The 26,666-nt window shown below is 36.5% G+C and overlaps 1 protein-coding gene across 2 annotated transcripts in view; it reads right to left on the bottom strand.

The window, feature by feature from the left end:
* Positions 1-26,666, bottom strand: part of GLMN (glomulin, FKBP associated protein) — a 45,847-nt gene that overhangs the window by 9,818 nt on the left and 9,363 nt on the right. For both annotated transcript variants that reach the window (XM_040232322.1, XM_040232323.1), the window contains exons 5-16: positions 25,247-25,355; positions 23,919-24,159; positions 22,308-22,410; positions 14,386-14,573; positions 13,929-13,982; positions 12,488-12,518; positions 12,293-12,382; positions 9,964-10,005; positions 9,791-9,864; positions 8,471-8,555; positions 5,172-5,278; positions 4,218-4,281 (exon numbers count right to left, since the gene is read on the bottom strand). In XM_040232322.1, the coding sequence (XP_040088256.1) occupies positions 4,218-4,281; positions 5,172-5,278; positions 8,471-8,555; positions 9,791-9,864; positions 9,964-10,005; positions 12,293-12,382; positions 12,488-12,518; positions 13,929-13,982; positions 14,386-14,573; positions 22,308-22,410; positions 23,919-24,159; positions 25,247-25,355 (1,188 nt within the window). The remainder of the gene's footprint in view (positions 1-4,217; positions 4,282-5,171; positions 5,279-8,470; positions 8,556-9,790; positions 9,865-9,963; positions 10,006-12,292; positions 12,383-12,487; positions 12,519-13,928; positions 13,983-14,385; positions 14,574-22,307; positions 22,411-23,918; positions 24,160-25,246; positions 25,356-26,666) is intronic.

The following is a 26,666-nucleotide window of genomic DNA, read 5'->3' as shown; positions in this document are numbered from 1 at the left end:
ACAAATTCCATTTTATTGAAGTTTCAAAATTTATTGGAATGTGTTCATGTAACTTTCCTTTTGTTCTTCAATCTGTGCTGTATTTATACTTCCTTTTTAATTAACATATTGTATCTTTACCCATTTTTAATATCAATCTAAACAAGTACATATTAGGAATTTCTAAAAATTGAATTATGTAAGATATCCAGGTAATTTTTATTAGACCTATATGCTGAGAAACAGTGATGTAGAATGATGCTGTCCAATGCCAAGGAGGAATGGAATTTTTAATTTAAAAAATTTAAAAATTAATTTATAATTTAATAGTCACGCATGGCTACTGTCTATTGGACAGTGTAACTCTGCTGCCGTTAACTCTAGCAGGTCTAATAAAGACCCCCTAAGATAAAAGACTTCAATAAAAGACTTTAGTTTCTCTTAATGGCTATAATTTAATACACAGTCCACAATCTAAAACTTACAATAAGGAAATAAAATGTGAAACAATTAGGCTAAAGAAAATTTGTGCACACTCAGTTCTGCATAATTTCACAAATTTTTCATGTGATGAATAACAGTAATTTTTTTTAGAAACACGTAGGAGTGAAGAAGCTGTGGAAACAAGAATATTTTCTCTCTTTTACATTAAGACGGTGTGCATGTGTACTCAGCTGCTCAGCTGTGTCTGACTCTTTGCAACCCCATGGACTGTAACCCACTGGGCTTCTCTGGCATGGAATTTTCCAGGCAAGACTACTTGAGTGGGTTCCCATGCTCTCCTCCAGGGGATCTTCCTGACTCAGGGATTGAACCTGCATCTCCTGCATTGCAGGGGGATTCTTTAAGATTATTAGATTTATGGAAAAAAATACGAAGAAAATCATATTTTACTTCAGTGTCTAGAAAAAAGTAACAAGATTTTAAAAAATAGTTATAAGGATAAAAATTTGAAATGTTCACAAGTGTTTACTTTAAAATTTTATACCCAAACAACACACTGGTAAAGTAGTTCTGAGACCATTTCAGTTTTAGAGCTTAACTATCCAGTTCAAATTTCACTGCAGCTTGTTGCACAAAATAGAAAGGCAGTTTTATACCATAGTGAAATTTATTGTGAGGAAAGGGACCTTGCAAAGGACATAGTCAACCATGATACTGAAGAAATAAAAGGAAGGAAATGAATAAGATGCAGTTTTTCCCTTCTAATTTGTATATCATGTCTTATTTACGAAATAATACTGTAGAACTTTATCACTTGTAATATTAAGGAATGTTATAACCTTAAGTCATTTGGCTCTGCAAATAACACACAAGGTATATGTTTCAATCTTGGAGAAAGAAACAATTTAAATGAGAACCTAAAATGTGAATTATATAGAACTATATGTACGTGGAGGTATGCCAGGTATTTACTGTTCTATCCTAAATGAAAAACATATATGTGTACATTACATAATTCAATTTTTTAAAGTTCCTGATAGACACTTCTGGCCTTTACAGTCTTACAATGTTTCTCTTGATCCTGCTTTCTACATATTACAATCACAAATTATTTAGGAAAAAAAAATAGGTAAGCAGGGATAGGTAAGGAAATGAGTGGATAGAAGGTGAGGGATAAATTATTATAGGCTGTGTATTAGAATTACTGTAATTAAACAATTAACGCTTATATAAAGATACCTACCAAATAATAGTGAACACTAGTCTAAAAATTAAGTTGGTTTGACCAGTAGAGACAGTTGGAGTTTTAAGGTCTAAGAAGTTATGTGAAACTGAAGTGTGGGGAAAGTGCTTTTAAATTATTATGCAAAGAGATGAAGAGACATGAAATAGTAAGGTGAGGAAGGGAATGATTTATGAAGAAAGTCAGATGACAGTAACCCAAAATAGCAGGAAAAGAAATGGATCATTATTCAATTATGAATCACCTTGTTTTATATTTTAATGATCCTGTTCTTAGTTTTTCTGTACACTTTTTTGATTGCTTTTCAGCTTTTCATCTGACTAGTTACCACCACAGCATATTTAACTCAAAGACGGGTACTAATAGGAGTCCTTTTGAATAAAACTACTCACAATTCAGCATCATTAGAATATCATTTTGTTTCTCCTTTAATCAAATATTTCTAAAAACTCAGAAGCTATTATTTTCTTGTTAACCACAGCAGACAAATATGCCTCTCATTTATATTCATGACCTACTGTGACGGCACTTGGTAGAAATGCTTCCATGATGAATAAGCTGCCTCAAAGACGTTAGGTTACCATCTTGGATTGATTTTTTGTTTTGTTTTTTGCCAGTTTCCTTGGTATGATAATTCTTATGGTAATCTGCATGGCAATACTATGAAATAGCTGATTCTTAAGAAGAAATTTTTAAAAACTTACATAAGAAGGCAGTCTTATAAGCTGGTTATATCCTTTTCTTTATAATATTCAAGCCAAATAAGTGTGAGGTATTATCTGTGGATATCAGAGTAGACATTGCACAGTGCTAAAACTGCTCTGCCTTCCCTCTCTTTGCTGCCCCTGTGGTACACTATGCTCCATACCTACTAATAATAAATCTATCACTCCTAATCAAGAAGATGCTTTCTCACCCCGTCAGACAAATCAGATCATTTCCAGATATGGCCTCTTACTGACGAAAGTAAAAACTCATACCATACTTTAAGGACTTTCCGGAAGCCTCAAGGCTTCCGCTGCTCCTGAACTGACTACAAAAAAAATAAAAAGAGGAAGTTCTAGTCACTGCGTTTGGTCACGGCTATTTCTGCTTCTTGCTAATTATATGCCCTTGTGCAAGTTATAGATCCTTCCTGTGCTAACATTATCTATGAAAAATAAAAACGAAAGAGCACTGATAGCATAGTGAAGAATATATCATAGCACTCGGACAGGATAGAGTTGCCAGGGGCTAGGGATGGGTGTGGAATGATGACATCAGAATTAACTGGGAGGGGAAAAGGGAGCTTCTTGTGATGTTAGTAATGTTCTATATTTGATAAGGATTTGGATAACAGATCTAAGCATTTGTTAAAACTCAGTTAATGTAAAATTAAAATTCAGGCATTAGATTTTATGTGAACTCAAAAATTATACACAAATATTTAACTCTTTTGAATGAAATATGTGCTGAAGTATTTATGGGAAAGTATGATGATGTTTGTAGTTTACCCTGAACTGCATCAAAAAGAGAGACTGAAGAATGGTAGAGGATAGAGAGATGGATAAGTGATAACAGCAGAGTAAAATGTTAACAATACAATCTCTGTAGTACATAAAACAGTGATCACTGTGAAATTCTTTCAACTTGGCTTTATGTTTGAAAAAACATTAGAAAAAAAAAAAAAAAGCATCCTGTTTAGAGTATCCACCAGTCAGTGATAGCACATAACTATTTTTGGCTGAAGAACAATGAATGGGAAGTCAAATCACTGAATCTAATAGATTCAGTCAAAAATCTACTGCTACTTCGTCCATAAATGTTTGATCCCAAATCATGATTTACTTAAAAAAAAAAAAAAAAAAAGGCTCTGGGATTCTTATATAAAACTCAATTACTTTCATTTCATTTATCACTTTCTAAAAAGCTTAATCATGCATGTAATTCAGGTAGTTACAGTTAATAAGATGACACATATAGAGAAAGCAACTATTAGAATAAAGTAGAAAGAGAAGATAAAAAGCAAATACAATTTTACCATATGACAAACCTCACTCAAATGGTTTTCTGCTTATTGAATACCTCTTATGGTGCACTATTTTTAAAAATTTCAACTTCCTACACATTATTCAAAAGGTGCTCTTCACAGATTTAGTGCTGAAAATGCTTCAAATTGTCAAGTCCGATGAGGGCGATATCAGATTATTTTATTTTGTATAGCTCAGCCATAAATCATGAGCTATATAGGTGAAGGTTAATGAACAAGATAAACAAACATATGTTGAGTTTCGAAAGGTTAGTTAACTTAGGAGCTGCAATTTACCTACGTAACAGAGCTAAGCGATGCCCACAGCAAGAGCACAGAGGCACAACAGGAAAAGGAAAGGGCAGTTGGATGTGGGGTGGTAAGGACTCCTGGAAATTAACTTCAAGTTTAAAGAATAATTGTTGGCACTTATTGCAACTGGGTAAAATAACACTCACTGGCTTACGCAGGTATTGATAAGAAAATAACAAAATATTCCTTATGCATTTGAATAATAGTTTCTTTTTATAAAAATTCACTTACTTGATTGTCTTTTTCATTATCTTTGATAACCAAATACCTCAATAAATTCAACGAAGCCATTATCCTGTTAATTAAAAAAATATGATTTGTTACTTACAGTACAATTTTACATAATCAGCAATTTCAGTGAATAAAGGTTAAGTTAAAACCTTGGGTATATTTCTACAATTATGTTTGGGCATCCAAAACTTTTCCTTTAAAATATTCTACCACACATCTTCTTTCCTTAACATAATTTATTACTCTTGTTCTCCAAGTTCACAAAATTTAATTGTGAAAATTACTATTCTCTTTTTCCCCAAGGGAGACTGATGCTGTTGCTGCTGCTGTTAAGTCGCTTCAGTCGTGTCCGACTCTGTGTGACCCCATAGACGGCAGCCCACCAGGGTCCCCTGTCCCTGGGATTCTCCAGGCAAGAACACTGGAGTGGGCTGCCATTTCCTTCTCCAATGCGTGAAAGTGAAAAGTGAAAGTGAAGTCGCTCAGTCGCTCTTTGCGACCCCATGGACTGTAGCCCACCAGGCTCCTCCATCCATGGGATTTTCCAGGCAAGAGTACTGGAGTGAGGTGTCATTGCCTTCTCCACCAAGGAGACTTGTTATCTTTAATGTTTGAAAATACCATCTTTTGCTTCTTGAATTTTAAGATTCCTTTTATACACAACAATTTCTCAACATTCATTCTAGTAATACTAAAAGTAAAATTACATATTGTATATGAAAAAAAAAGATGTATGTCTTGGAAAACAAAACAATAAAATCCAAACATATAAGCCACTAAACAACAACAAAAATTACTTAAACATGTAAATATGTAATTCTATGAAGTAACCATTAACTATAAAATCACAGGAAAATATGTTTTATTTTAGGTTCCCAAAACAAGGGTTTCACATTTTATTCTGAATTTACTATGTGAACCTTAGTAACAAATGGTCACAAATGGTCACCTCACCTATCTGAGTTTTGCAGTAGATCTGTTTCAGCACCCTCTGGGAGAACGAGTACCAAATCCAGAAGGGAAATCAGCTGTGGTCCTGTAAACCATTTGTTATGTGTTTTCTGAGAAGCAAAAGAAAACATGAAAAAGGCTTTAAATAACAGGTTGATAAATACATGTGTTTTCCTAGTACCTTGATACTACAAAAATTAGCCATTACACATTTTAAACACATATTTTAAACTTTGATTTCCATTCACTATTTCCAGGCACTTGGAACAAACCCTGCTAGTTTGTTTTGAGAGCACTGGTATGCTCTTTCTCTGTTCTCTATATGGAATTACTGAGTATTTACAAAGAGACTTTAGTTTCCATTAATATTTCACAAGTATGCAGCAAAACAAAAAGAAATCACATTATTAGAATTAATACAATTTAAATCTATAGTTAACAAATTTCAAAATCCAGGTTTTTAAAAAAGAGTAGAAATGGGGGGAAAATATACAATCATACCTCATTTTACTGCACTTCACTTTACTGCCTTTTTTTACATAGTGAAGGCTTGTGGCAACTTTGTGTCAAGTAAGTCTATCAGCACCATGTTTCCAATAGCATTTATTCACTCCACATCTGTGTCACATTTTGATAACTCTCCAAAATTTCAAACTTTCATTATTATATATTTGGCAGGGTGATCTGTGATCAGTGATCTTTGATGTTATTATCATTAGCTGTTTTGGGGCACCATGAACCATGCTCACGGAAGACAGTAAACTTGAAAAATGTGTGTGTTTTGACTGCTCCAATGTCTGGCTATTCCTCTGTCTCTCCCTCTCCTTGGTCTTCCCTGTTTCCTGAGACACAACAGTCCTGAAATCAGGCCAATTAATAACCCTACAATGTATTCAAGTAAAAGGAAGAGTCATATAAGTCTCATTTTAAATCAAAAGCTAGCACTGATTAAGCTTAGTGAGGAAGCATGTCAAAGGCCAAGCTAGGCCTCTTGTGCCAAAAACAGTTAGCCAAGTTAGCCTAAATGCAAAGGAAAAGTTCTTGAAGGAAATTTAAGAGGTACTCCACTGAACACACAAACGATAAGAAAGTGAAACAGCCTTATTGCTGATACGGAGACAGTTTTAGTGGTCTGGATAGAAGATCAAACCAACCACAACATTCTCTTAAGCCAAAATGTAATCTAGAGCAAGGCCCTAAGTCGTTTGTTTTATGAAGGCTATGACGTGAGAAAGCTGCAGGAGGAGTTTGATGCTAGTAGATGCTGGCTCATAAGGTCGAAGGAAAGCAGCCAATTCCAGACCTAACAGTGCAGGCTGAAGCAGCAAGTGCAGGTGTAGAAGCTGCAGTAAGTGATTCAGAAAATCTAGGAAGGTAATTTGGGGTTTCCCTTGTGGCTCAGATGGTAAAAAAATCTACCTGCAATGCAGGAGACCTGGGTTCAGTCCTTGGGTTGGGAAGATCCCCTAGAGGAGGGCATGGCAACCCATGCTAGAATTCTTGCCTGGAGAATCCCCAGGGACAGAGGAGTCTGGCGGGCTACTGTCCATGAGGCTGCAAACAGTTGGACACAACTCAGTGCCTATGCACAGCACAGAAAGGTAATTAATGAACATGGCTACACTGACCAAAAGATTTTCAAGGTAGATGAAAATAGACTTATACTGCAACAAGATGCCACCTAGGCTTTCACAGCTAGAGGAGAAAATGCCTGGCTTCAAAGCTTTGAAGGACAGACTGACTCTCAAGAGTTAATACAGTTGGTGGCTTGAGGTTGAAACGAATGCTTACTTTTTACTGTTCCAAAAATCATAGGGCCTGTAAGAATCATACCAAATCTACTCTGCCTATGCTATATAAATGGAACAATAAAACCTTGACAGCATATTTGTTTATAACATGGTTTACTGAACACTTTAACCCTACTCTTGAGATCTACTGCTCAGAAGAAAGATTATTTTCAAAATATTACTACTGTTCACTGACAATGTACTTTGTCACTTAAAAGATCTAATGGAGATGTAAAATGAGATTAATGTCCTCATGCCTGCTAACCAAATATCCATTCTGCAGCCCATGGAAAAAAGGAGTAATTTCAACTTTAAAGTCTTACTCTTTGAGAAATATATTTCATAAAGTTATTGCTTCAGAGACAGTGATTCTTCTGATGTAACTGAAAACCTTCTGGAATCATTCATGATTCACGAGAAAACGTCAAAATATCAACATTCACAGGAATTTGGAAGAAACTGATTCCAGCTCTCACAGATGACTTGGAAGAGTTCAAGACTTCAGTGGAGGGACTTCCCTGGTGGTCCAGTGGTTAAGAATCCACGTTCCGACGCAGAGGACGTAGGTTCAATCCCTAGTCAGAGAACTAAGATCCCACATGTAACAGGGCAACTAAGCCCACATGCCACAATCAGAGAAAACCCACATGCTGCAACGAAGGCCCAGCACAGCCAAAATTTTTTTAAAAAAGGAAGTAACAATAACTGTGGTGGAAACAGCAAGAGAACTAAAATTAGAAGTGGAGCCTGAAAATGTAAATGAACTGCTGCAATTCCAATGATAAAATCTGAACAGATGAGGAGCTGTTTCTCCTAGGTTGGCAAAGAAACTTGTGTTTTAAGGTGGAATAGATTCCTGATGAAGATGCTATTCAGACTGCTGAAATGACAACAAAGGATTTGGAATATTACACAAAACTTAGTTGATAAAGCAGTGGCAGAGTTTGAGAGGATTGACTTCAATAATCAAAGAACTTCTATTATGGGTAAAATGCTGTGAGACAGCTTCGCATGCTGCAGAGAAATCATTTGTGGAAGAAACAGTCAATCAATCTTGCAGACTTTACTGCTGTCTTACTTTTAAGAAATAGCCACAGCACCTTGATCAGTAGCCATCAACATTGACCTACCACTAGGAAAAGGATGACAACTCCCTGAAGGTTCAGATGATGGTTAGCATTTTTAAGAAATACAGTATTTTAAAATTAAGGTATGTACATTGTTTTTTTTTTAGACATAATGCTACAGCACTTAACAGATTAAAATGTAGTCAATTAATTTGATATGCACTGGAAAACCAAAAATTTTGTGCGACTTGCTTTACTGAGATTTCTGCTTTATCATGGTGATCTGGAGCCAGACTCATACTATCTCTGAGGTGTGCCTGTACCCTAATATTAGAGATAGAGAAGGTCCATAGCGCAAGATTCCACATTAATGTATTCCACAAATGAATAAGTCCTACAAAATAAAATAATAAATTGATAATTGACACCTTAGTTATGCTCTTACCTTTAATGAAATGTCAATTTGATTTTTGATATTTTGAATAATAAAGGCCTCCACACCTGAGTGATTACTTGTACTCAGTAAGCACCTTTAAAGCAAAATTACAATACATTTGAAATTATCCTGGACTGCATTATAAATTAAATAATGATAAAGTTTTACAAATTCAAATGGGCCATTTGTTATTTGCAGAAATAGGAAAAAAACAGTGCAGACAATGACAAAGTCACCTGTTATGGCTACTGCCCTCACTAATTGGTAAATTCTATTTTAACTGGGTTTTTCAAAAAGAAATTTCTATTAAACCAAACTTGAATCTTTTTATGCATATAGTTGCAATGATCTAACATGTCAAGAACAGTCACTAGTATAATAGCTTAAAAACTCCCCAAATTATTCCTTGTTTGACTAGTCTGGTTACCTTAACTGAATTGCAAAGAAAGGAAACTCAATCTGATCAACCTAAGAAGAGGGAGTTTTCTGGGTAGGAATACAGGTAGATCAGAATAGGTAAGCTGGTATAAGACCTAAGCATCAAACGGAGATTTCATAAACCTACTCTGATTCTTATCAAACAGAAATGAAGAAAAAAGGAATCATGAGTGCTAGTACTGGGCAATCCCAAAGAACACCTCTTACTTAGCATGTTAACACTGCCCCAATTTGGTTTTAACTCACTTTTATTACCCAGGTATCAACAAACTAAGGGCTGCAGGCCAAATCCAGCCTACTGCCTATTTTGTTTTACTAGAATACACTGACCCTTACTATAAACACAAAGTTGAGCAGTTGTGACAGAGGCTGTATAGCCCATAAAAACTATATTTACTTATGACCCTTTAAGAAAATTTGCTGATCTTCAAATCAGAGCTGCTAGAATCTTTTGCTCCTCAAACAGTACTATTAATAAGCTCCACTGTTAAAGTGAATAGGCTGTCAAAGGTTATAACTCCACTAATTTCAACTGTGAATAATGGATATTATTGACATATATAAAGTTCTAGCAGAAGTCTTACCAATCTCAGTTTAGTCTTTTCAGTCTACTCTAATTTTAGCGTATTTCAATTAATTGAACTGAAGTATATATATATATATATGTTTATTATGTAATATTCACATAATATATATTTATATATGTATCCATAATTTTTGATTAATTCATCTCTACCTATCAAAGAGAAAGTGAAAAGTGAAGTCGCTCAGTTGTGTCCGAGAGTGGAATTACACGCAAAACACACCAAAATACAATAATCTTGAATAATTAATGGCATTAATTTGGTTTTTAATCAACCACACATTTCTCCATTAACCTTTGATACATACCTAAATAATGTATATTTGCCTTGTGGATCCAATTTGTTAATATACAGCTGAAGCACAGCTAAACCTTTTTTCCTCTAAAATGGAACAAATAATATTGTTACATAAACTAAAGATTAAATTATTAAAACTTTTCACTGCAACTCACTATTATTTAGTCCCAGATATTTACATACCAATGTCTCAATGGGGCAGAGGGTCATTATTTTGACTAAACCCTGGAAATAAAAAAAAAATTTATTTCAAATATTAGATTATATTGACTACAAAGAAACAACTATATTATTAATATATACTAAAAATTCAGAGAAATGAGGAAAAGAGGTTTAAAGCTGAAGTAATTTTTGTCTTACCCTTTCATTCTACTGTTATGCCCACAGGAAGCTAAGTACAATCCATTTTGTAACTGATATTGAGTGGGTGTTACCAAGTGTATAGTTAGAAGCACATAGTAATTTTCAATTATGTCTAGGGTGGCAAAAGAAATGAACTCAAACATATAGAAATATAATCCACTAATTTAAAATAATCAGACATTATATACTAACAGAAGGCAGAAAAACATTTACTTCTGCTTTATAGACTTTGCCAAAGCCTCTGACTGTGTGGATCACAACAAACTGTGGAAAATTCTTAAAGAGATGGGAATACCAGAAAACCTGACCTGCCTCCTGAGAAATCTGTATGCAGATCACGAAGCAACAGTTAGAACCGGACATGGAACAACAGACTGGTTCCAAATTGAGAAAGAAGTACGTCAAGGCTGTATACTGTCACCCTGCTTACTTAACTTAAATGCAGAGTACATCATGCGAAATGCCGGGCTGGATGAAGCATAAGCTAGAATCAAGACTGCCAGGAAAAATATCAATAAGCTCAGATACACACATGATACCACCCTTATGGCAAAAAGTGAAGAACTAAAGAGCCTCTTGATGAAAATAAAAGAAGAGAGTGAAAAAGTTGGCTTAAAGCTCAATATTCAGAAAACTAAGATCATGGCATCCGGTCCCATCACTTCATGGCAAATAGATGGGGAAACAATGGAAACAGTGACAGACTTTATTTTCTTGGGCTCCAAAATCACTGCAGATGGTGAGTGCAGCCATGAAATTAAAAGACGCTTGCTCCCTGGAAGAAAACCTATGACGAACCTAGACAGCATATTAAAAATTAGAGACGTTACTTTGCCAGCAATGGTCCGTCTAGTCGAAGCTATGGTTTTTCCAGTAGTCATGTATGGATGTGAGAGTTGGACTATAAAGAAAGCTAAGTGCTAAAGAATTGATGCTTTTGAACTATGGTGTTGGAGAAGACTCTTGAGAGTTCCTTGGCCTGCAAGGAGATCCAACCAGTCCATCCTAAAGGAAATCAGTCCTGAATATTCATTGGAAGGACTGATGCTGAAGCTGAAACTCCCATACTTTGGCCACCTGATGCGAAGAACCGACTCATTGGAAAAGACCCTGATGCTGGGAAAGACTGAAGGCAGGAGGAGAAGGAGACAACAGAGGATGAGATGGTTGAATGGCATCACTGATGGAATGGTCATGAGTTTGAGTAGGTTCCAGAAGTTAGCGATGGATAGGGAAACCTGGTGTGCTGCAGTCCATGGGGTTGCAAAGAGTCGGACACAACTGAGCAACCGAACTGAAACTGATTTTTCTATATAAATAGTGGAAAAACAATTTGCTAAATTGACATCTAAGACCTATTTGGCTATGATAACAAATAACTAATAAACAGGGGCAAAACAAATCACAGGAGAGAAAACAAAACTTTTTTGTAGTAATGAATTATATATGCCTTGATATAGTCCTGAGGACCTGAGTTATGATAAAAGTAAAGGAGCTTCATTGTGCAAGGTTCCTACAGAACCAAAGTGATAAAGAAGAAAGCTATATTTCCCACTGGATGCTATACTGTCAAATATAGTAGCCACTAGCCACATATAGCTGCTGCTGTTGCTGCCAAGTCACTTCAGTTGTGTCCGACTCTGTGCGACCCCAGAGATGGCAGCCCACCAGGCTCCCCCATCCCTGGGATTCTCCAGGCAAGAACACTGGAGTGGGTTGCCATTTCCTTCTCCAATGCATGAAAGTAAAAAGTGAAAGTGAAGTCACTCAGTCTGTCCGACTCTTAGCGACCCCATGGACTGCAGCCTACCAGGCTCCTTTGTCCATGGGATTTTTCAGGCAAGAGTACTGGAGTGGGGTGCCATTGCCTTCTCCTCTAGTTAAGGTTAAATTAAATAAAATTTAGAATTCAGTTCTTTACGTCACACCAGCCACGTTTCAAGTGTTCAGTATGGCTAGTGGCTTTCAAACTGTACAGCACAGAAAACAGGATACTTTTACCATTACAGAAAGTTCTACTGGACAGCAAGGTACCAGAGTTTTCAAAGGATATGGAGAAAAAAGCAGGAAAAGAGTCTGAGAAGAACTTTACTTAAGTTTAGAACAGAAAAGTGGCATTTTTTAAGATTAGAATACATATTTTACTTACCTGAGGTACAGTAAGAAAACTCTTGATTTCTAAGTACTGGTGAAGCAGACTGTTGTCCTCTATTCTCAATAAACCATTCTCCAATAGATCCTACAGATTAAAATATATGCAGAGATACAAATATGGTAACATCAACAGCTGTATTTGTTAACATGATTGTGTATTTAAATTATAATGGTTGCAAACAAATCTTACCAATCCTTTGGAGAAAACAGACTCCTCTGTTCTGGAAGAGAGTATTAAAATTTATCAACATGGTTTTCTAAACTGCTTTAGAATTATTCTTCACTTTAGGAAAAATAAAGCAAAAATTGAATTTTAAATACTTCAAAAAAGCATATTAAGGAGAAATTCTGTTGAGGAACTTAGTCAAAATTCTTAATCCACCTTTGATCTATCTTTTGATTTGGCTACTGAAAGCAAAATTTACCATGATCAGTCCACTCAGGGCTTATTTCCTGGTATCAGATCAGTAGAATTTCAACACCAAGTGCTAAGCAATAAATTATGCCTGATATAATGCCATGTATTCTAATTGATTAATTGGTTAGCTCTTTTAAATTCTTTATATATATATATATACATATATATATAAAGGAATGCTTTCCATTTATTTTTTAAAGGTTTACAATTATTGTTAATTAAATATTTAAGATCCGTGGCAAAAACTATGATCTTAGGCTCCAGGTTCTTGTTCTAACCATAAAAGGAATTAAAAGTGTTCCATTTTTTGCCTCAATGACAGTTTGGAAATTTTAAGACTATAGAACTGAATATTAAAATCAATACACATTCTCATTTCATGTATATAACAGAAACTATGTAAAATCATTAACACATACACAATACAGTAAATTTACAGAGTTAGCAACTACTTGTGCCAGGAGACCCTTGGAAATTCCTGCCTTGTAGGCCAAGGCTTTGGACATTTGCCATGTAACAAATCTTCCTTCACCTGGGAAGAGATGGGATTAATAAACTGTCACTAGTATTCCTACAGGATAGCACTAGAAGGCCCTGACTGATCTCAAGAGAGAATTTCAACATGTTATAGAAAAAGAAAACAAAGCATAGAGTTGTGCGAAATTCTTAAATATCTATCTGGGAAAACTGCATACCTGTTACTTGGTGATTTTTTTAAAAAGATAAAGTTTTTCTTCTTATTGGTGCCTCAAATGAGAAAAGCTATTGAATGATATCACTGTCAATAATGTAAGCTATAAAAGGTAGAGTCAAGACTTCCTTTCTTTTGATGCAGTTCACAGATTGTATCCATGAAGCAAAACCATGGATGAACTTCTTTCTTGACCACCTCTCCTTAGATTGGAAGAGGCTGCAGTGGGATAGAGGTATTTTAATTTACCAACTTCTGAAATAAGCAAAGAAACCCTAGAAGCAGATTACTGGAAATCTCCTTAAAAGACAATATTTTAATATTATCTTTAGCTTAAAATAAGAAATTTTGTTGTAAACATCCCTTTGGTTCATTTCTGTCTCTTGTGAATACTTGCTTCACTATTTTGTAAAATTATTAATTAACTAGGGTCTGGCAAAGACAAAGTAGTTTCCCTTGATCTTGACAAGGGCTATTTTAATACTATTATTTAATTCTGAGATGCCACTTAAATAATCTTACCTTTGTAGAAGGACTTCAATATGCCCCATATTAAATTGCAAAAGATATGATGGGCTAAAATAGAAAAAATGTATATATAAAAACATACACATACACATGCACTTTTAGAAGCGCATATCCACTCAGGATTATATTAATAATACAGTTAAAAGATGATGGCAATTTAAACCACCCTATTGGCAACTGGCCCAACAGCTTCAAAACCAAGCTCAGTTTAACACTTTCTGACTCTTATCCCAATCATTCCTTATGTCTGTTTCAATGCCTCCCCCACAACCCTTTTCACTACTGATGATTACTGGCTTTAAAAAGATTATTGGCAGTAATACTTAGAATAAAAATAGGTTTTGTTTAAACTTCACTGAAAATGTACTAATACATTAAGAAATATATGTTGGACATTAGATAAATGAGTCTGATGCTATTCCTTTTAGAATACATAAACACTAACTCCTACCTTAAGACCATTGGAAGCTGATCAATACTGATGCCCTGTACAAATACTAGATATGCCAGAGAAGCCATAGAGTCTGATAACTGTTTGTCTTCTTCTTCCTCAAATTCAAGATAATCCCAAGTCTTCTTTTTCCTTCCATGATTAAAAATCATTTTGGGAAAAGGGTATCCAATTGCTGACAAAAACCCCTGTGAAATGGATAAAAAAGGAAGCTACAGCAGACACTCTACTGTGCCCTCTCCCACCCCATATTCACATCCTATATAATCCTCTCCTCTTGAGCGTGGGTAGGACCTGTGAGACTTGCTTCTACCCAGCAGACTATGGCAAGATGCCACCCCATGATCAGATTGTGTACTACAGCAAAAGTGAAGTGATTTTTGCAGATGTACTTAGAGCCCCAAATCAGCTGATGTGAGTTAAGAAGGGAGACTATCCTCTGGGAGCCTGACTTAAGAGGAAGAATGTTTTTAAAGAGGATCCAAGCCCTCTTTAGAGTCAGAAACTCACCTCTGCTGGCTTTAAAGAACTAAGCTGCCAAGTTATGAGGGGGCCTATTTAGAGGGCTATCTGGCAGGGAACTTCAGGCAGCTTCTAGAAACTAAAAGTGGTCCCTAGCCAGCAAGAAAATGGAGTGTGCGTGTGCTCAGTAGCTCAATCATGTCCAACTCTTTGCGACCCCATAAACTGTGTGGCCCACCAGGCTCCTCTGTCCTTGGAATTGTCTAGGCAAGAAAACCGGAGTAGGTTGCCAAATGGAGACCTCAATCCCGCAGATTCAAGAAGATGAATTTCTGCCAACAATCTGAAGGAAGTGTGTAGGAAGATGAAACAGTTCTGGAGATAGAAGGTGGTGATGATTACACAACATTCACAGTGTGAATGTACTTAATGCCACTGAACTATACAGTTAATGGTTAAAATGGTAAATTTTATGTATGTGTGTATTAGTCATGTCCAACTCTTAGTGACCCCATGGACTGTAGCCTGCCAGGCTCTTCTGTCCATGGAATTCTCCAGGCAAGAACACTGGAGTGGGTAGCCATTCCCTTCACCAGGGGAATCTTCCTGACCCAAGGATTGAACCCTGGTCTCCTGCATTGCAGGCAAATTCTTTACCATCTTAGCCATCAGGGAATATTTTATAATTAAAAAAATGCTTCAGAGATACCTGAGAACCTAAACATGTGAGACATAAAAGTATCATGAAATGCCAGTAGACTAATCAAATGAAGAATACTCTAGTAACAACACTCTACCAACCACTGTCTGCTGGATATGGACTGGCTAGTAGGCTCTTGTGTTTTAAGAGAAAGAGAAGCATCCCCACATGTGTTAACTGCTACAGTTTCATGTTTGTTTTAAGAGGGGAAGGAAAGAGAAAAAGAGAGACTTAAGAATCACAAGATTGCTCCTGTGCCTTTTATTTTATTTCTAATGTGCTAGAAAGCATCTGATCTTCAGTATCCAGTGAAATTAACCTGAGTTTTGGCTCTACCACTTATTAGGTGTGAGATACTGGGTTAGTTCCTAACCTCTCCAAAGCCTTAGTTTCCTTATAAGGAAAATGACATAACACCTATGTCAATATTTATTGAGAAAATTCCACCAAAAAGTTCAAGAAAGTTAAAGGCCACAAGAAACTACTAAATAGAAGTCAAAAGGGAACAACAAAAACAGCTAAATCAGAACAAACACTGATGTTCCACACAATCACTAATTTATTCAATAAGTACTTGAGTGCCAGGCACTGGGCCTGATATTGTGGAGAATTAGAAAGCCAAATAAGACTTTTCCAGTCTTTAGGGAGTTAAAATATGCCTATCCCAGATGGCTCCATTAGTCATTTCAAAACATAAAAATGAACCATGCAAACTCATCCTCAGTCACAAGAGACTGCTATTCAGCTACCAGACGCTAAATACATATTGATTTTTGAAGCTACACATTCTTATTATAGCTATAAAACAAAAATTGACTATATTCAGATTCCAAATGTCCTCTTAATAATGAAGTTTCATTTCTTTATCCAGCCAATACTAGATGTTGCTTTTTTCCCCACAGAGTAAGGTTAGCCTTTTAAAAAGTTGTTATATGTAACCAGATTCTACAGTGCTGCTGTAGATGTTCGGGGTTCACCCGTGTCCCAGTTAGAGCCTTCACTGTCTATCCACGTATCACTCAGCTGACTCGCTCAGACCCAACACACCTGACCCTCTACAATTTCTCATGGCAGTCTTTGCCCTCTCATGAAATGTTCCTATGCTGCAACCCTTGGGGCATTCAAGCAGTACTCTACCAAAACAGCTTGTGCCAGAGGGATGGCTGAGATGTGCCACATTTACCTATCCTTCAGCAGCACCTTCTCACTTCATTTCGTGCCCCAATCTCATCTCTATTTCTTAACTGCTTTGTGCTTCTTCACTGCTGGCTCTACTTGTAATGCTCCTTCCACTAAGATCTTAGAACCTCTTCCTATTACCCTCAACCTCTTCATAGGATGTTTGTTGTAGCTCAGTGCTCTAATTAAACCTGACTGGTTTCTGGTGGGAGCTGCTCATACTCTCCCATCTCTTACATCGCACAGCCAGTAAAGCAGCAGCAGGGAGGGGTGGTATGGGTAGAGGCTTAGTATTATCTTAGTTCTTCCTGCACTCTCAGGCAAAAGCACATTTTCCTTTGAAGCAGATGTCATACTGCCCTTTATCTGTCCCCATCTCTGTCATATGCTGACTTTCTGGTCATTTCCCCATGTTCACTGAAGGCTGGTATCTGCTCACATGCCTTTTCTCTATCCAGCTCCTGCTATGATCCTGGAGTTATGCAGATAACTCCTATAGCAGGTCAGCCTCATGGTGTTTCTGACCACTGAATTCTAATGACCTTAATTTCTAATCCATTTTGGCACCAGATTCCATCCTGGATCTCTATCAACATTTGGAGCTATTCCATATTAGATACCTAAACTCCAGCATCTCATTTTCTGACCACAATTTCTTATCTCTCCTACCAAGCTACTTATCTACCTCTGACTTCTCTAGTATTATTATGCCTTCATTTTTAACCTACCCATCTGTCCCTCCTTAATCCGTTTCTTCCCATAACCAACCAATGCACTATTATGTGAATTATCTGCACCCTGTATTTCCTTTAGCTACGTGTACCCAATAAAATGCCAGCCTTGGAAAGACAGCTACAATTCACCTACCTCAAAACCCAGACAGCTGATACTACTGGAGAAAAACCACACAAATGCTTATTTTCACAGCTGTGGTCTCCAACAACAGACCCCAAGTGCTCAGCACTACTGACTAACGCTTTCTTGGTCTTCTACCTCTCTTTTCATTCCACTCAATATTCCAAACCTTTATCAGTTTTCTGAAGCCCCTTGTTCAATCCTCATTTCTACCTCCTCATTCTTAAGAAATATGAGGCAAGTGGGTCTGATTCCCTTGATTATAACACTCCATTTCTGCTACAAATTTTTCTACATGCATATCCATTCTACATGTTCTTCCTCTCCAGGTGTCCTTGATCCTGTACCCAGCTGTCTGCTCTCCTCCTGCCACATTACCTCAGTTATTCCATAACACTTTTCTTTTCCCCTCTGATGGTTTCTGCCCCTCTAGCCTATAAATATGCTCAAGCCTCCCTATCTCTCCCAATTACCTTCATGTCTTCTCTACTGCATTCTTCCTTATTCATCCAAACTCTTCTAAAGTATAGCTTATATCAGTGATCTCCTTTGTTTCATTTTTCATGCACTCCTTTATCTACTCAACTGATTTTGGTCTCCCACACTCCACTCAAATTGCTCTTGCTAAGTTATCAATGCCATATACTTCATAAATCCAGCGGATGCTTTTCAACTCCAACTCTACAGACTACCTCTGCTGCATTTAACAGCAGCAATCATTTCTTTTTCCTGAACTCTACCACTTTAGTTTCTGTGATATTTTCATCACCGCTTTGACTCTCCTTTCTTGGTCTCTCTGATGGGCTCGTTTATGAGCTGGTACCCTACAGGGTAAAGCTGAAAGCCAAGTGCTGAAGAATTGATGATTTTGAACTGTGGAGTTGGAGAAGACTCTTGAGAGTCCCTGGGACTGCAAGGAGATCAAATCAGTCAATCCTAAAGGAAATCAGTCCTGAATGTTCATTGGAAGGACTCATGCTGAAGCTGAAACTCCAACACTCTGGTCAGCTGATGTGAAGAACTGACTCATTGGAAAAGACCCTGATGCTGGGAAACATTGAAGGCAGGAGGAGAAGGGGATGACAGAGGATGAGATGGTTAGATGGCATTACTGACTCGATGGGGGTTGGTAATGGACAGGGAAGCCTGGCGTGCTGTAGTCCATGGGGTCGCAAAATGTTGGACATGACTGAGCGACTGAATTGAACTGAACCCTACAGGGTTCAGCCCTGAACTCCTTTCTCACACCGATCCACCTCTTCAGGTAATCTCATCACTCTTATTCAAAATTTGCTCCTTAAAAACTTGCTCTCTGCGGGTATTAGATATATATACATATACATTTTAGAGATAATTGCTAATCTGGTTAGGTGTCATAATAGCATTGTGGTTATATTTTTTAAAAAGCCCTTACCAATTAGAGAAGCATACATAAAGACTTACAGATGAAATGATATATCTAGGGCTTGAAATAAAATACTACAGCAAAAAGTGGGGGAGGGATAAATTGGGAGACTGAAATTGACATATACACACTACTATATATAATATAGATAACTAATAAGAACCTACTATATAGCATAGGAACTCTACTCAATACTCTGTAATGAGCTACAATGGAAAAAATATCTAAAAAATAGTGCATATGTGAATAAGTGATTCACTTTGCTGTATTGTAAAAACACAACACTGTAAATCAACTATACTCCAATAAAAATTTAACACATTAAAAAAAAAAAACTAACTTTACATTGCTTATCAACTCCAAAAAAAATGGGGGGGTAGGCTAAATAAAACAAGATTGGCAAAAACGTTAATTGTTAAAGTGAGGCAAGGGGTACATGAGACTATGTTACATTGGTCCCTCTACTTTTATGAATGTCTTTAAATTTCCACAATGAAAAAAAATTTAAAGCACAGAACCCCCTACTCCTTGCTTGTGTATTCTCTATCTCAATTACTGGAACCTTTACCTGTCCTATTATTAAGCAAAATACCTTGTCCATAACTCAACTTCTTTACTATTCTTCTAAATTCAGTCTATGACCAAACTTTGCAATTTTATCTACTTATAAAGTTCTCAAATCTGCCTTCTCTTCTTTCCATTCTCTTATTATTCTCTCTTAACTCTCATCATTCTCACTCAACTCCCAAAAGATACCTAACCGATCTTTCTACTTCCATTCTTATTTCAGTTAAGTTCATCCTCCATTACAGTGGTGAACTCAAAACAGTGTGATTACATCACTCCCAGCTTTAAGTTTCCAACTTTCATAGCCATCTTCTTAAAATGGGGTACACATATCACAAATGGTGAAGTCTGTACTGTTTCTAGAGGTTTATACTGTGCTCTAGCTTGCAACAATGAAGAGGCCCCAGGTTTTTATATACTCCTGGGAAAATCCATTCCCCCTCCCTCTTCATCACTCATAACCTCTTCACTACTATTTAACTACATATCTGTTTATATCAGTTACCAATCATCTCTCATCTTAGAATCTAGCTTCTCTAAAGTTCTGGCATCTCCTCTCCTAATTCCCCCATCTCTCCTCAAATTTCAAATTCTGAATACAGAGGGCAGACTATAAGGTATACACGAATTCTGACTAACCAGAGGTGTGGTGCCCCTACCCCCTGAACATGCTCAAGAGTCAACTATCTGTTAGGATCTTAAAAAAAAAGAAAAAAAGAAAAAATATATATAAATAAAACTATTAAAGGAGAAAAACATCTGGAAGGTGTTGCGAGATAACAGAAAATATATATGGTTTTCTGCTACTGGTTGTTGGCACAGTGTTCCTGTTGTTGTTCACTTGCTAAGTCGTGTCCTAACTCTTTGCAAGCCCATGGGCTTTAGCATGCCAAGCTGCCCTCTCCTTCACTATGTCCCAGAGTCTGCTCCAGTTCATGTCCACTGAGTCAGTGATGATTAACCATCGCATCCTCTCCCACCCTCTTCTTTTGCCTTCAATCTTCCCCAGCATCAGGGTCTTTTCCAATGAGTTGCCACTTCACATCAGCAGGTGTCTAAAGTAATGGAGCTTCAGCATCAGTCCTTCTAATGAATATTCAGGGTTTATTTCTTTTAGGATTGACTAGTTTGATTCCCTTGCTGTGGAAAGGACTCTCAAGAGTCTTCTCCAGCACCACAATTCAAAAGCATCAATTCGATGCTCAGCCTTCTTTATGGTTCAACTCTCACATCCATACATGAATACTGGAAAAACCACAGCTTTGACTGTACGGACCTTTGTCAGCAAAGTGATGTCTTTGCTTTTTAATATGCTGTCTAGGTTTGTCATAGCTTTCCTTCCAAGGAGCAAGTATCTTTTAATTTCATGGCTGCAGTCATCGTCAGCAGTGATTTTGGAGCCCAAGAAAATAAAATCTGTCACTGCTTCTACTTTTCCCCCTTCTATAGTGATGGGACTGGATGCCATGATCTCAGTTTTTTGAATGTTGAGTTTTAAACCAACTTCTTCACTCTCCTCTTTTATTTTCATCAAGAGGCTCTTTAGTTCTTCTTCACTTTCTGCCATTAAAGTAGTATTACCTGCATATCTGGAGTTGTTGATATTTCTCCCAGCAATCTTGATTCTAGCCTGTGATTCATCCAGCCCAGCATTTTGCATGATGGTTCAGGGTTCCTGAAACCCTTATAATTTTCTAAGTGATAAGAGCACTAGGAACATCTGTTCTAATACTGGTGTTTAACCCTGTCCCTGACAAAGTGCTCTAAAACCTCTGTAAATTTCTGTTACAAGACACTAGAAGCATCTTTTGTTCTAGTAAAGAGACTCTGAGTGGGCACTAAGATGGCTCCTGGGTAGGAGGTGGTAACCAGAAAAAACAAGCCATGATTAGAAGCTTGGAATTTTGAGTCCTATTCCCCAGTTCGGGGGGGGGGGGGCGGAAATGGAGTTAATGTTTTATCATGTCTAAATGAGGAAGCCTCAATAAAATCCCCAAAATATGAATTTCAGAGAGCTTCCAGGCTAGAGGTCACAGTGTCCTGGGATCGTGATGTATTCCAACATCATGAGACTAGAAGCTCCTGTGCTTGGGACCCTCCCACACCTTGGCCTATGTATCTCTTCATCTTGCTGTTCTTCTGCATCCTCTATCATATCATTTAATAAACTAGTAAAATGAAGTAAAGGTTTCCTCTTAATTCTGTGAGCTGCTGTAGCAAATAATCGAACCCAAAGAGCAGGAGGTCACGGAATCTCCCATCTGTAGCCAAGCCAGACAGAAGTTGCAGGGAAACGGAACCTAAGACTAGCAATTGGCATCTGAAACAGGGAGCAGTCTCATGGGACAAAGTCCTTAACCTGTGGAATCTGATACTATCTCCAGGTAGTTAAGTGTCAGAATTGAGTTAAACTGTAGGATGCCCAGTTGGTGCTGCAGAATTGTTTCATATGGGGGAAAAAAACCCACACATTTTGTGACCAGAAATGTCAGAAGTGAAATGTTTTGAGTGAAAGGAAAGGAAAAAGACACAGGAAAACTGCAGAATTTTCCTGTATAGGTGTTAATATTATTTATATCTGGTTATTGAAATTATTGCTATTTATTTTTCATTTTTTTGTTTATGTTCTACAAAAAATACATATTGCTTTATTAATATATGTGTCAATTTACAGGTCCATGTGCCACAGATGAGAATATAGCAGGTAATATTTTAATTACAGATTTTATAACAAATTAAATTAGCCGCACTTACTATTATTTCGGATGCAAAACACTTTAAAGGATCATCTCCAGCTTCTTCAGACTGCTCAAGGAATTGTGCTGTCAGCAAAGGGCATTTCAAGCTTTTCAAACAACTAAAATTTAAGAAATAGGTAACTATTAATACAGCACCTCCTAAGTATAAAATAACTAGTTTTCACATGAAAAATAACATAAATAACATGAAAAATAATAAAAAATAAAATAACCAATAACTCAATGGCCTGTAAAACTGGTGATATAAGATTTTTCTTACTACTAATGGGGACAGCATAAGAATACTTTGCTAGACTCACTGTGCAAAATCACTTTCATGTCTGGACTATACTGATGCATACAGAATATCTGTCTTAGGACAGTGCTAGTGTATATGTAGTTTTCATAAGTTAAAGGAAAATCAGGACAATGTAGTAATTTTTTTCATAGAGCTGTATTTGTTTTATTTAGAAAATCAAACTTTATTCTGTGATTAAGCCCTACCTATTTCTTTAGTTAAAATATATTTTCTTTTGTGAAATAATAAGTTTTATAAATGGTCAAAAAAAAAAAAAAGGTTTAATATCCTAGCCTGACAAGATAGAAAGCTGACAGCAGTTTTAGTCTCCCAAATTTTAAAACAAAAATTATTGGTACATGTAATTCAATATAATCCAGTCCAGCACTGTCTAACAGAGTCCTGTATATAATTAAAGCCACATATGTAATTAAAAATTTGTTAGCAGTCACACTAAAAAAGTAGTAGGAGAAAGGGAAATTAATTTTAATAATTTATCTTATTAACCCATGTATTAGAAACATTATTTCAATGTTATCAGTATAAAAATTATTAAGATATTTTAGGACTTCTTTTAATAACTGGTTGTTGAAATACAAGAAATATTTTACACTTACAGCACTAAGTTTGGATTAACCATATGTCAAGTGCTTGACAACAACACACAGTACTCCTATGCACAGCCTATCGTACCCCTGGTGTGAATCTTACTGGGTTCTCTGCTACTGTTTTTGTTATCAAATTGGAATTTCAACTGTCTGGTGCATCTTCTGCTGCTTTCAAAGGGAGAGTAAAACATAATTCCCCTGGAAAAAAACAGATTCTTTAAGCTACAACTATCTATTCTTCCACTGCTATTGTTCACTTACCATGATGAGTAAAGGCAATCTATAAAAGAATATAAGTAAACTAAAAAAATGGATGTTTAATTTTTTTGAAAAGTGAAAGTCGCTCTGTTGTGTCCTGCTCTTTGCAACCCCATAGGCTGTGGCCTGCTAGGCTCCTCTGTCCATAGAATTCTCCAGACCAGAATACTGGAGTGGGTAGCTATTCCCTTTTCCAGGGGATCTTCCAACCCAGGGACTGAACCTAGGACTGCTTCACTGCAGGTGGATTCTTTACCATCTGAGCCACATGTGCATATGATACTTAATTTTTTAAAATATCATTAAATGCTCATGTGACATCAACTGAACTCCATATTCTTCTAAAATTCAAATTTTGAAACTAGATTTACTTTCCATCACAAATAAAACAAAGAAACATTTTAAACAACTGAACTATTAAATACTTAAGTTCATTATGAATTGTTCTTAAAAATATACTTACAATTTCAGTATTTCATCTTTTAATTTCTCATTTTCCATTGAGTTTTCCTTGTTATCAATGACATACTCCACAAAAGGTTTAGTGAACTCTATTAAGGCCTTGCAGCACCGACAAAGGCCATAGTCATCTGACTGTATTTGTTCTTTTGAGTATGGAACAGGAAGGAGAGAGAGCTGACTCCAAAGTGTAGACAAGGCTAACCCAACTGAATATGCCTTGTTGTTACGAAGTTTCTGAATCACTAAAACAGAGACCAAGTTGTTACTTGAGGCTGCCTCATGAAGTATACTAAACAATGAAGAATAAGTCCGATAAATGCCAAATTACCTCATACAGTTTCCCCCTCCACATTCTGATAGTTCTGATATCAGGATGACATATAATAGCCTAACTGGCAGTATTTTTTTTTCCTTCTTAGCGGTACATAAAATAATAGAGCACCTTACGATCATGGCTCTCTACAACAGATGCCATGAAATTTTGTTTAGGTATGTTCTTACCAGGTTACATACTTAAAACTTAAAGAAGTACTTCTTTCTGTATTCTTTGGTTGTTATAAGCATAAAATAAGAACAAGTATCTTGTAAACTATAAAGCACTGTAAAAATGAAATGTAGTAGTATTAGATTTTTCTTTCTAGAAGACTTTAAATATTTCAATTGATACAAATCTGCTGGGCATTCACATTTAAAACAAATTTACTCTAGTTTCTGATCCCAGGTCCTTCTGATAGACTGTGTTACACCTTGGTTATAAAATGGTAGTCTCTTCCCATGCATATCTGCCTTGGTTACCAAAGTCGATTACTTACCAGTACTTTTTTTTTTACTCAGTCATGAAAACTTTTCTTTCCACTTGTTTCATTCTTCAGTAATACCTTTATTATTCCTAATTCCAACCTCCTAAGGCAGAGGCTGAGCAATGCCCTGCCTGATACCATTCTTAATTAAGATACAAGGCTACCACAACAAAATCAGATTGAGCAGTGAAGAACAGCCGAAACATATACTTTAAATATGTTTACAGGAAAAATTCTAAATATAAGTTGCAGATAGGAAGGTTAGGCAAAGAGCTATAGGTTATGACAAAGCACGTGAAAAGGGGCATGACATTCAACAAAATATTTACCGGGTACCCACACTGTGCCAGGTATTGCCATCTTTCTATGAGCAGTAGGATTCAAGCTGGCATTGCTATTACTAGTTTAAGCAGAGTACTCAATAATTAGGCATAAACTATACTTTGGTAGACTGTTGACATTTTGGAGTAATATCAAGGCACTTACACAAATAAAACAAGGAACACTTAGGTATCAATATACTCATTACCTGTTTGTAACGGCTGAAGTAAAAGAAGAATAATTTGGGATATCTGTTTTCCGGAGGGCTCTTCAATCAGTTCAAGCAAACCCAACAATAATTCCTTTGGATTACATAACTATAAAAATATTCACAATTGAACCTGTTTAATACAAGTTGTATTTAAAGCCACATTATTATTATTTTTAAAAGGCATATTCTGAGATAATATAATTATTTTTGCTTAACAGTAAAACATCTCATAAAAATGTTTTTTAAAAATACACTGGCAAAACCCAGAGTCTGTGACTCTATGAAAGCAAGCAATCAAGGGTCTCCAAATGGACAGCTACATTTAAGAGACTTAAAGTACTGATTAATGGAAAAGTTAGAGAAATAGGGGAAAGGACAGCCTGATCACCAGAGCTGAGGTTTCTATTGAGCTTTGATGTCTATCCTGAAGGCTGCCTTCATTTCCCAGAGCTTCCAGCAGGTGGGACCTTTCTATCTCACACCGCCAGGATTTCTAGATGAGTGCAGAGTCTCTTTTGTCTTTCCTGAAGAAACAAAACTTTGCATTGCTTTCTGACTGGTCTTATCACCTCACTTGCCTTGTTTTTCTGAAAGCTCTCATAGTTAATAACTAAAACCTAGGGAGTTCCTTCTTTCCAAGTATATATTTGTGTTTATTTGCAATGATCTTTAAGCAACTTCTTATAATGTACTTTTCCCTTAGAATTTCTCTCTCTTAACTATCATTTTTGGTTTATAACTCTATTAACCTTTTACTCAGAGCCTCTTTCTAAAGTGATCAGTTACACTTAATCTATTTCCTACTTCTACGTCCACTGTGATCACTAGCATTCTAAGTTTTTTTTTATTTCTTTGCAGTATATTCTTTTGGGGAACATAGCACAGAAAAAAGAGGACTGGGATCTGATTTTACTTTCAACATTGCCAAAAGATCAGTGTGGCCATGAACTACCTCTGTAAACTATCTAAAGCATGAATTTACATCTATATAATAAGCTACATTAAAAAAAAATAGATCTTTTTAGGTCTTTCTTCGAAGATTCTGAATCAGTGGATCTAAGATAAGGTCAATCTGATCACACAGACCACAGCTTGTCTAACTCAATGAAACTAAGCTATGCCGTGTGGGGCCACCCAAAACGGACGGGTCATGGTGGAGAGGTCTGACAGGATGTGGTCCACCGGAGAAGGGAATGGCAAACCACTTCAGTATTCTTGCCTTGAGAACCCCATGAACAGTATGAAAAGGAAAAAAAATAGGACACTGAAATATGAACTCCGCAGGTCAGTAGGTGCCCAATATGCTACTGGAGATCAGTGGAGAAATAACTCCAGAAAGAATGAAGGGATGGAGCCAAAGCAAAAACAACACCCAGCTGTGGATGTGACTGGTGATAGAAGCAAGGTCTGATGCTGT

This window comes from Oryx dammah, unplaced genomic scaffold, assembly GCF_014754425.2.
Source record: "Oryx dammah isolate SB20612 unplaced genomic scaffold, SCBI_Odam_1.1 HiC_scaffold_28, whole genome shotgun sequence".
Taxonomy (NCBI): Eukaryota; Metazoa; Chordata; class Mammalia; order Artiodactyla; family Bovidae; genus Oryx; species Oryx dammah.
Note: the sequence above shows the minus strand (reverse complement) of the source record. Positions and strands in the feature narration are given on the sequence as shown.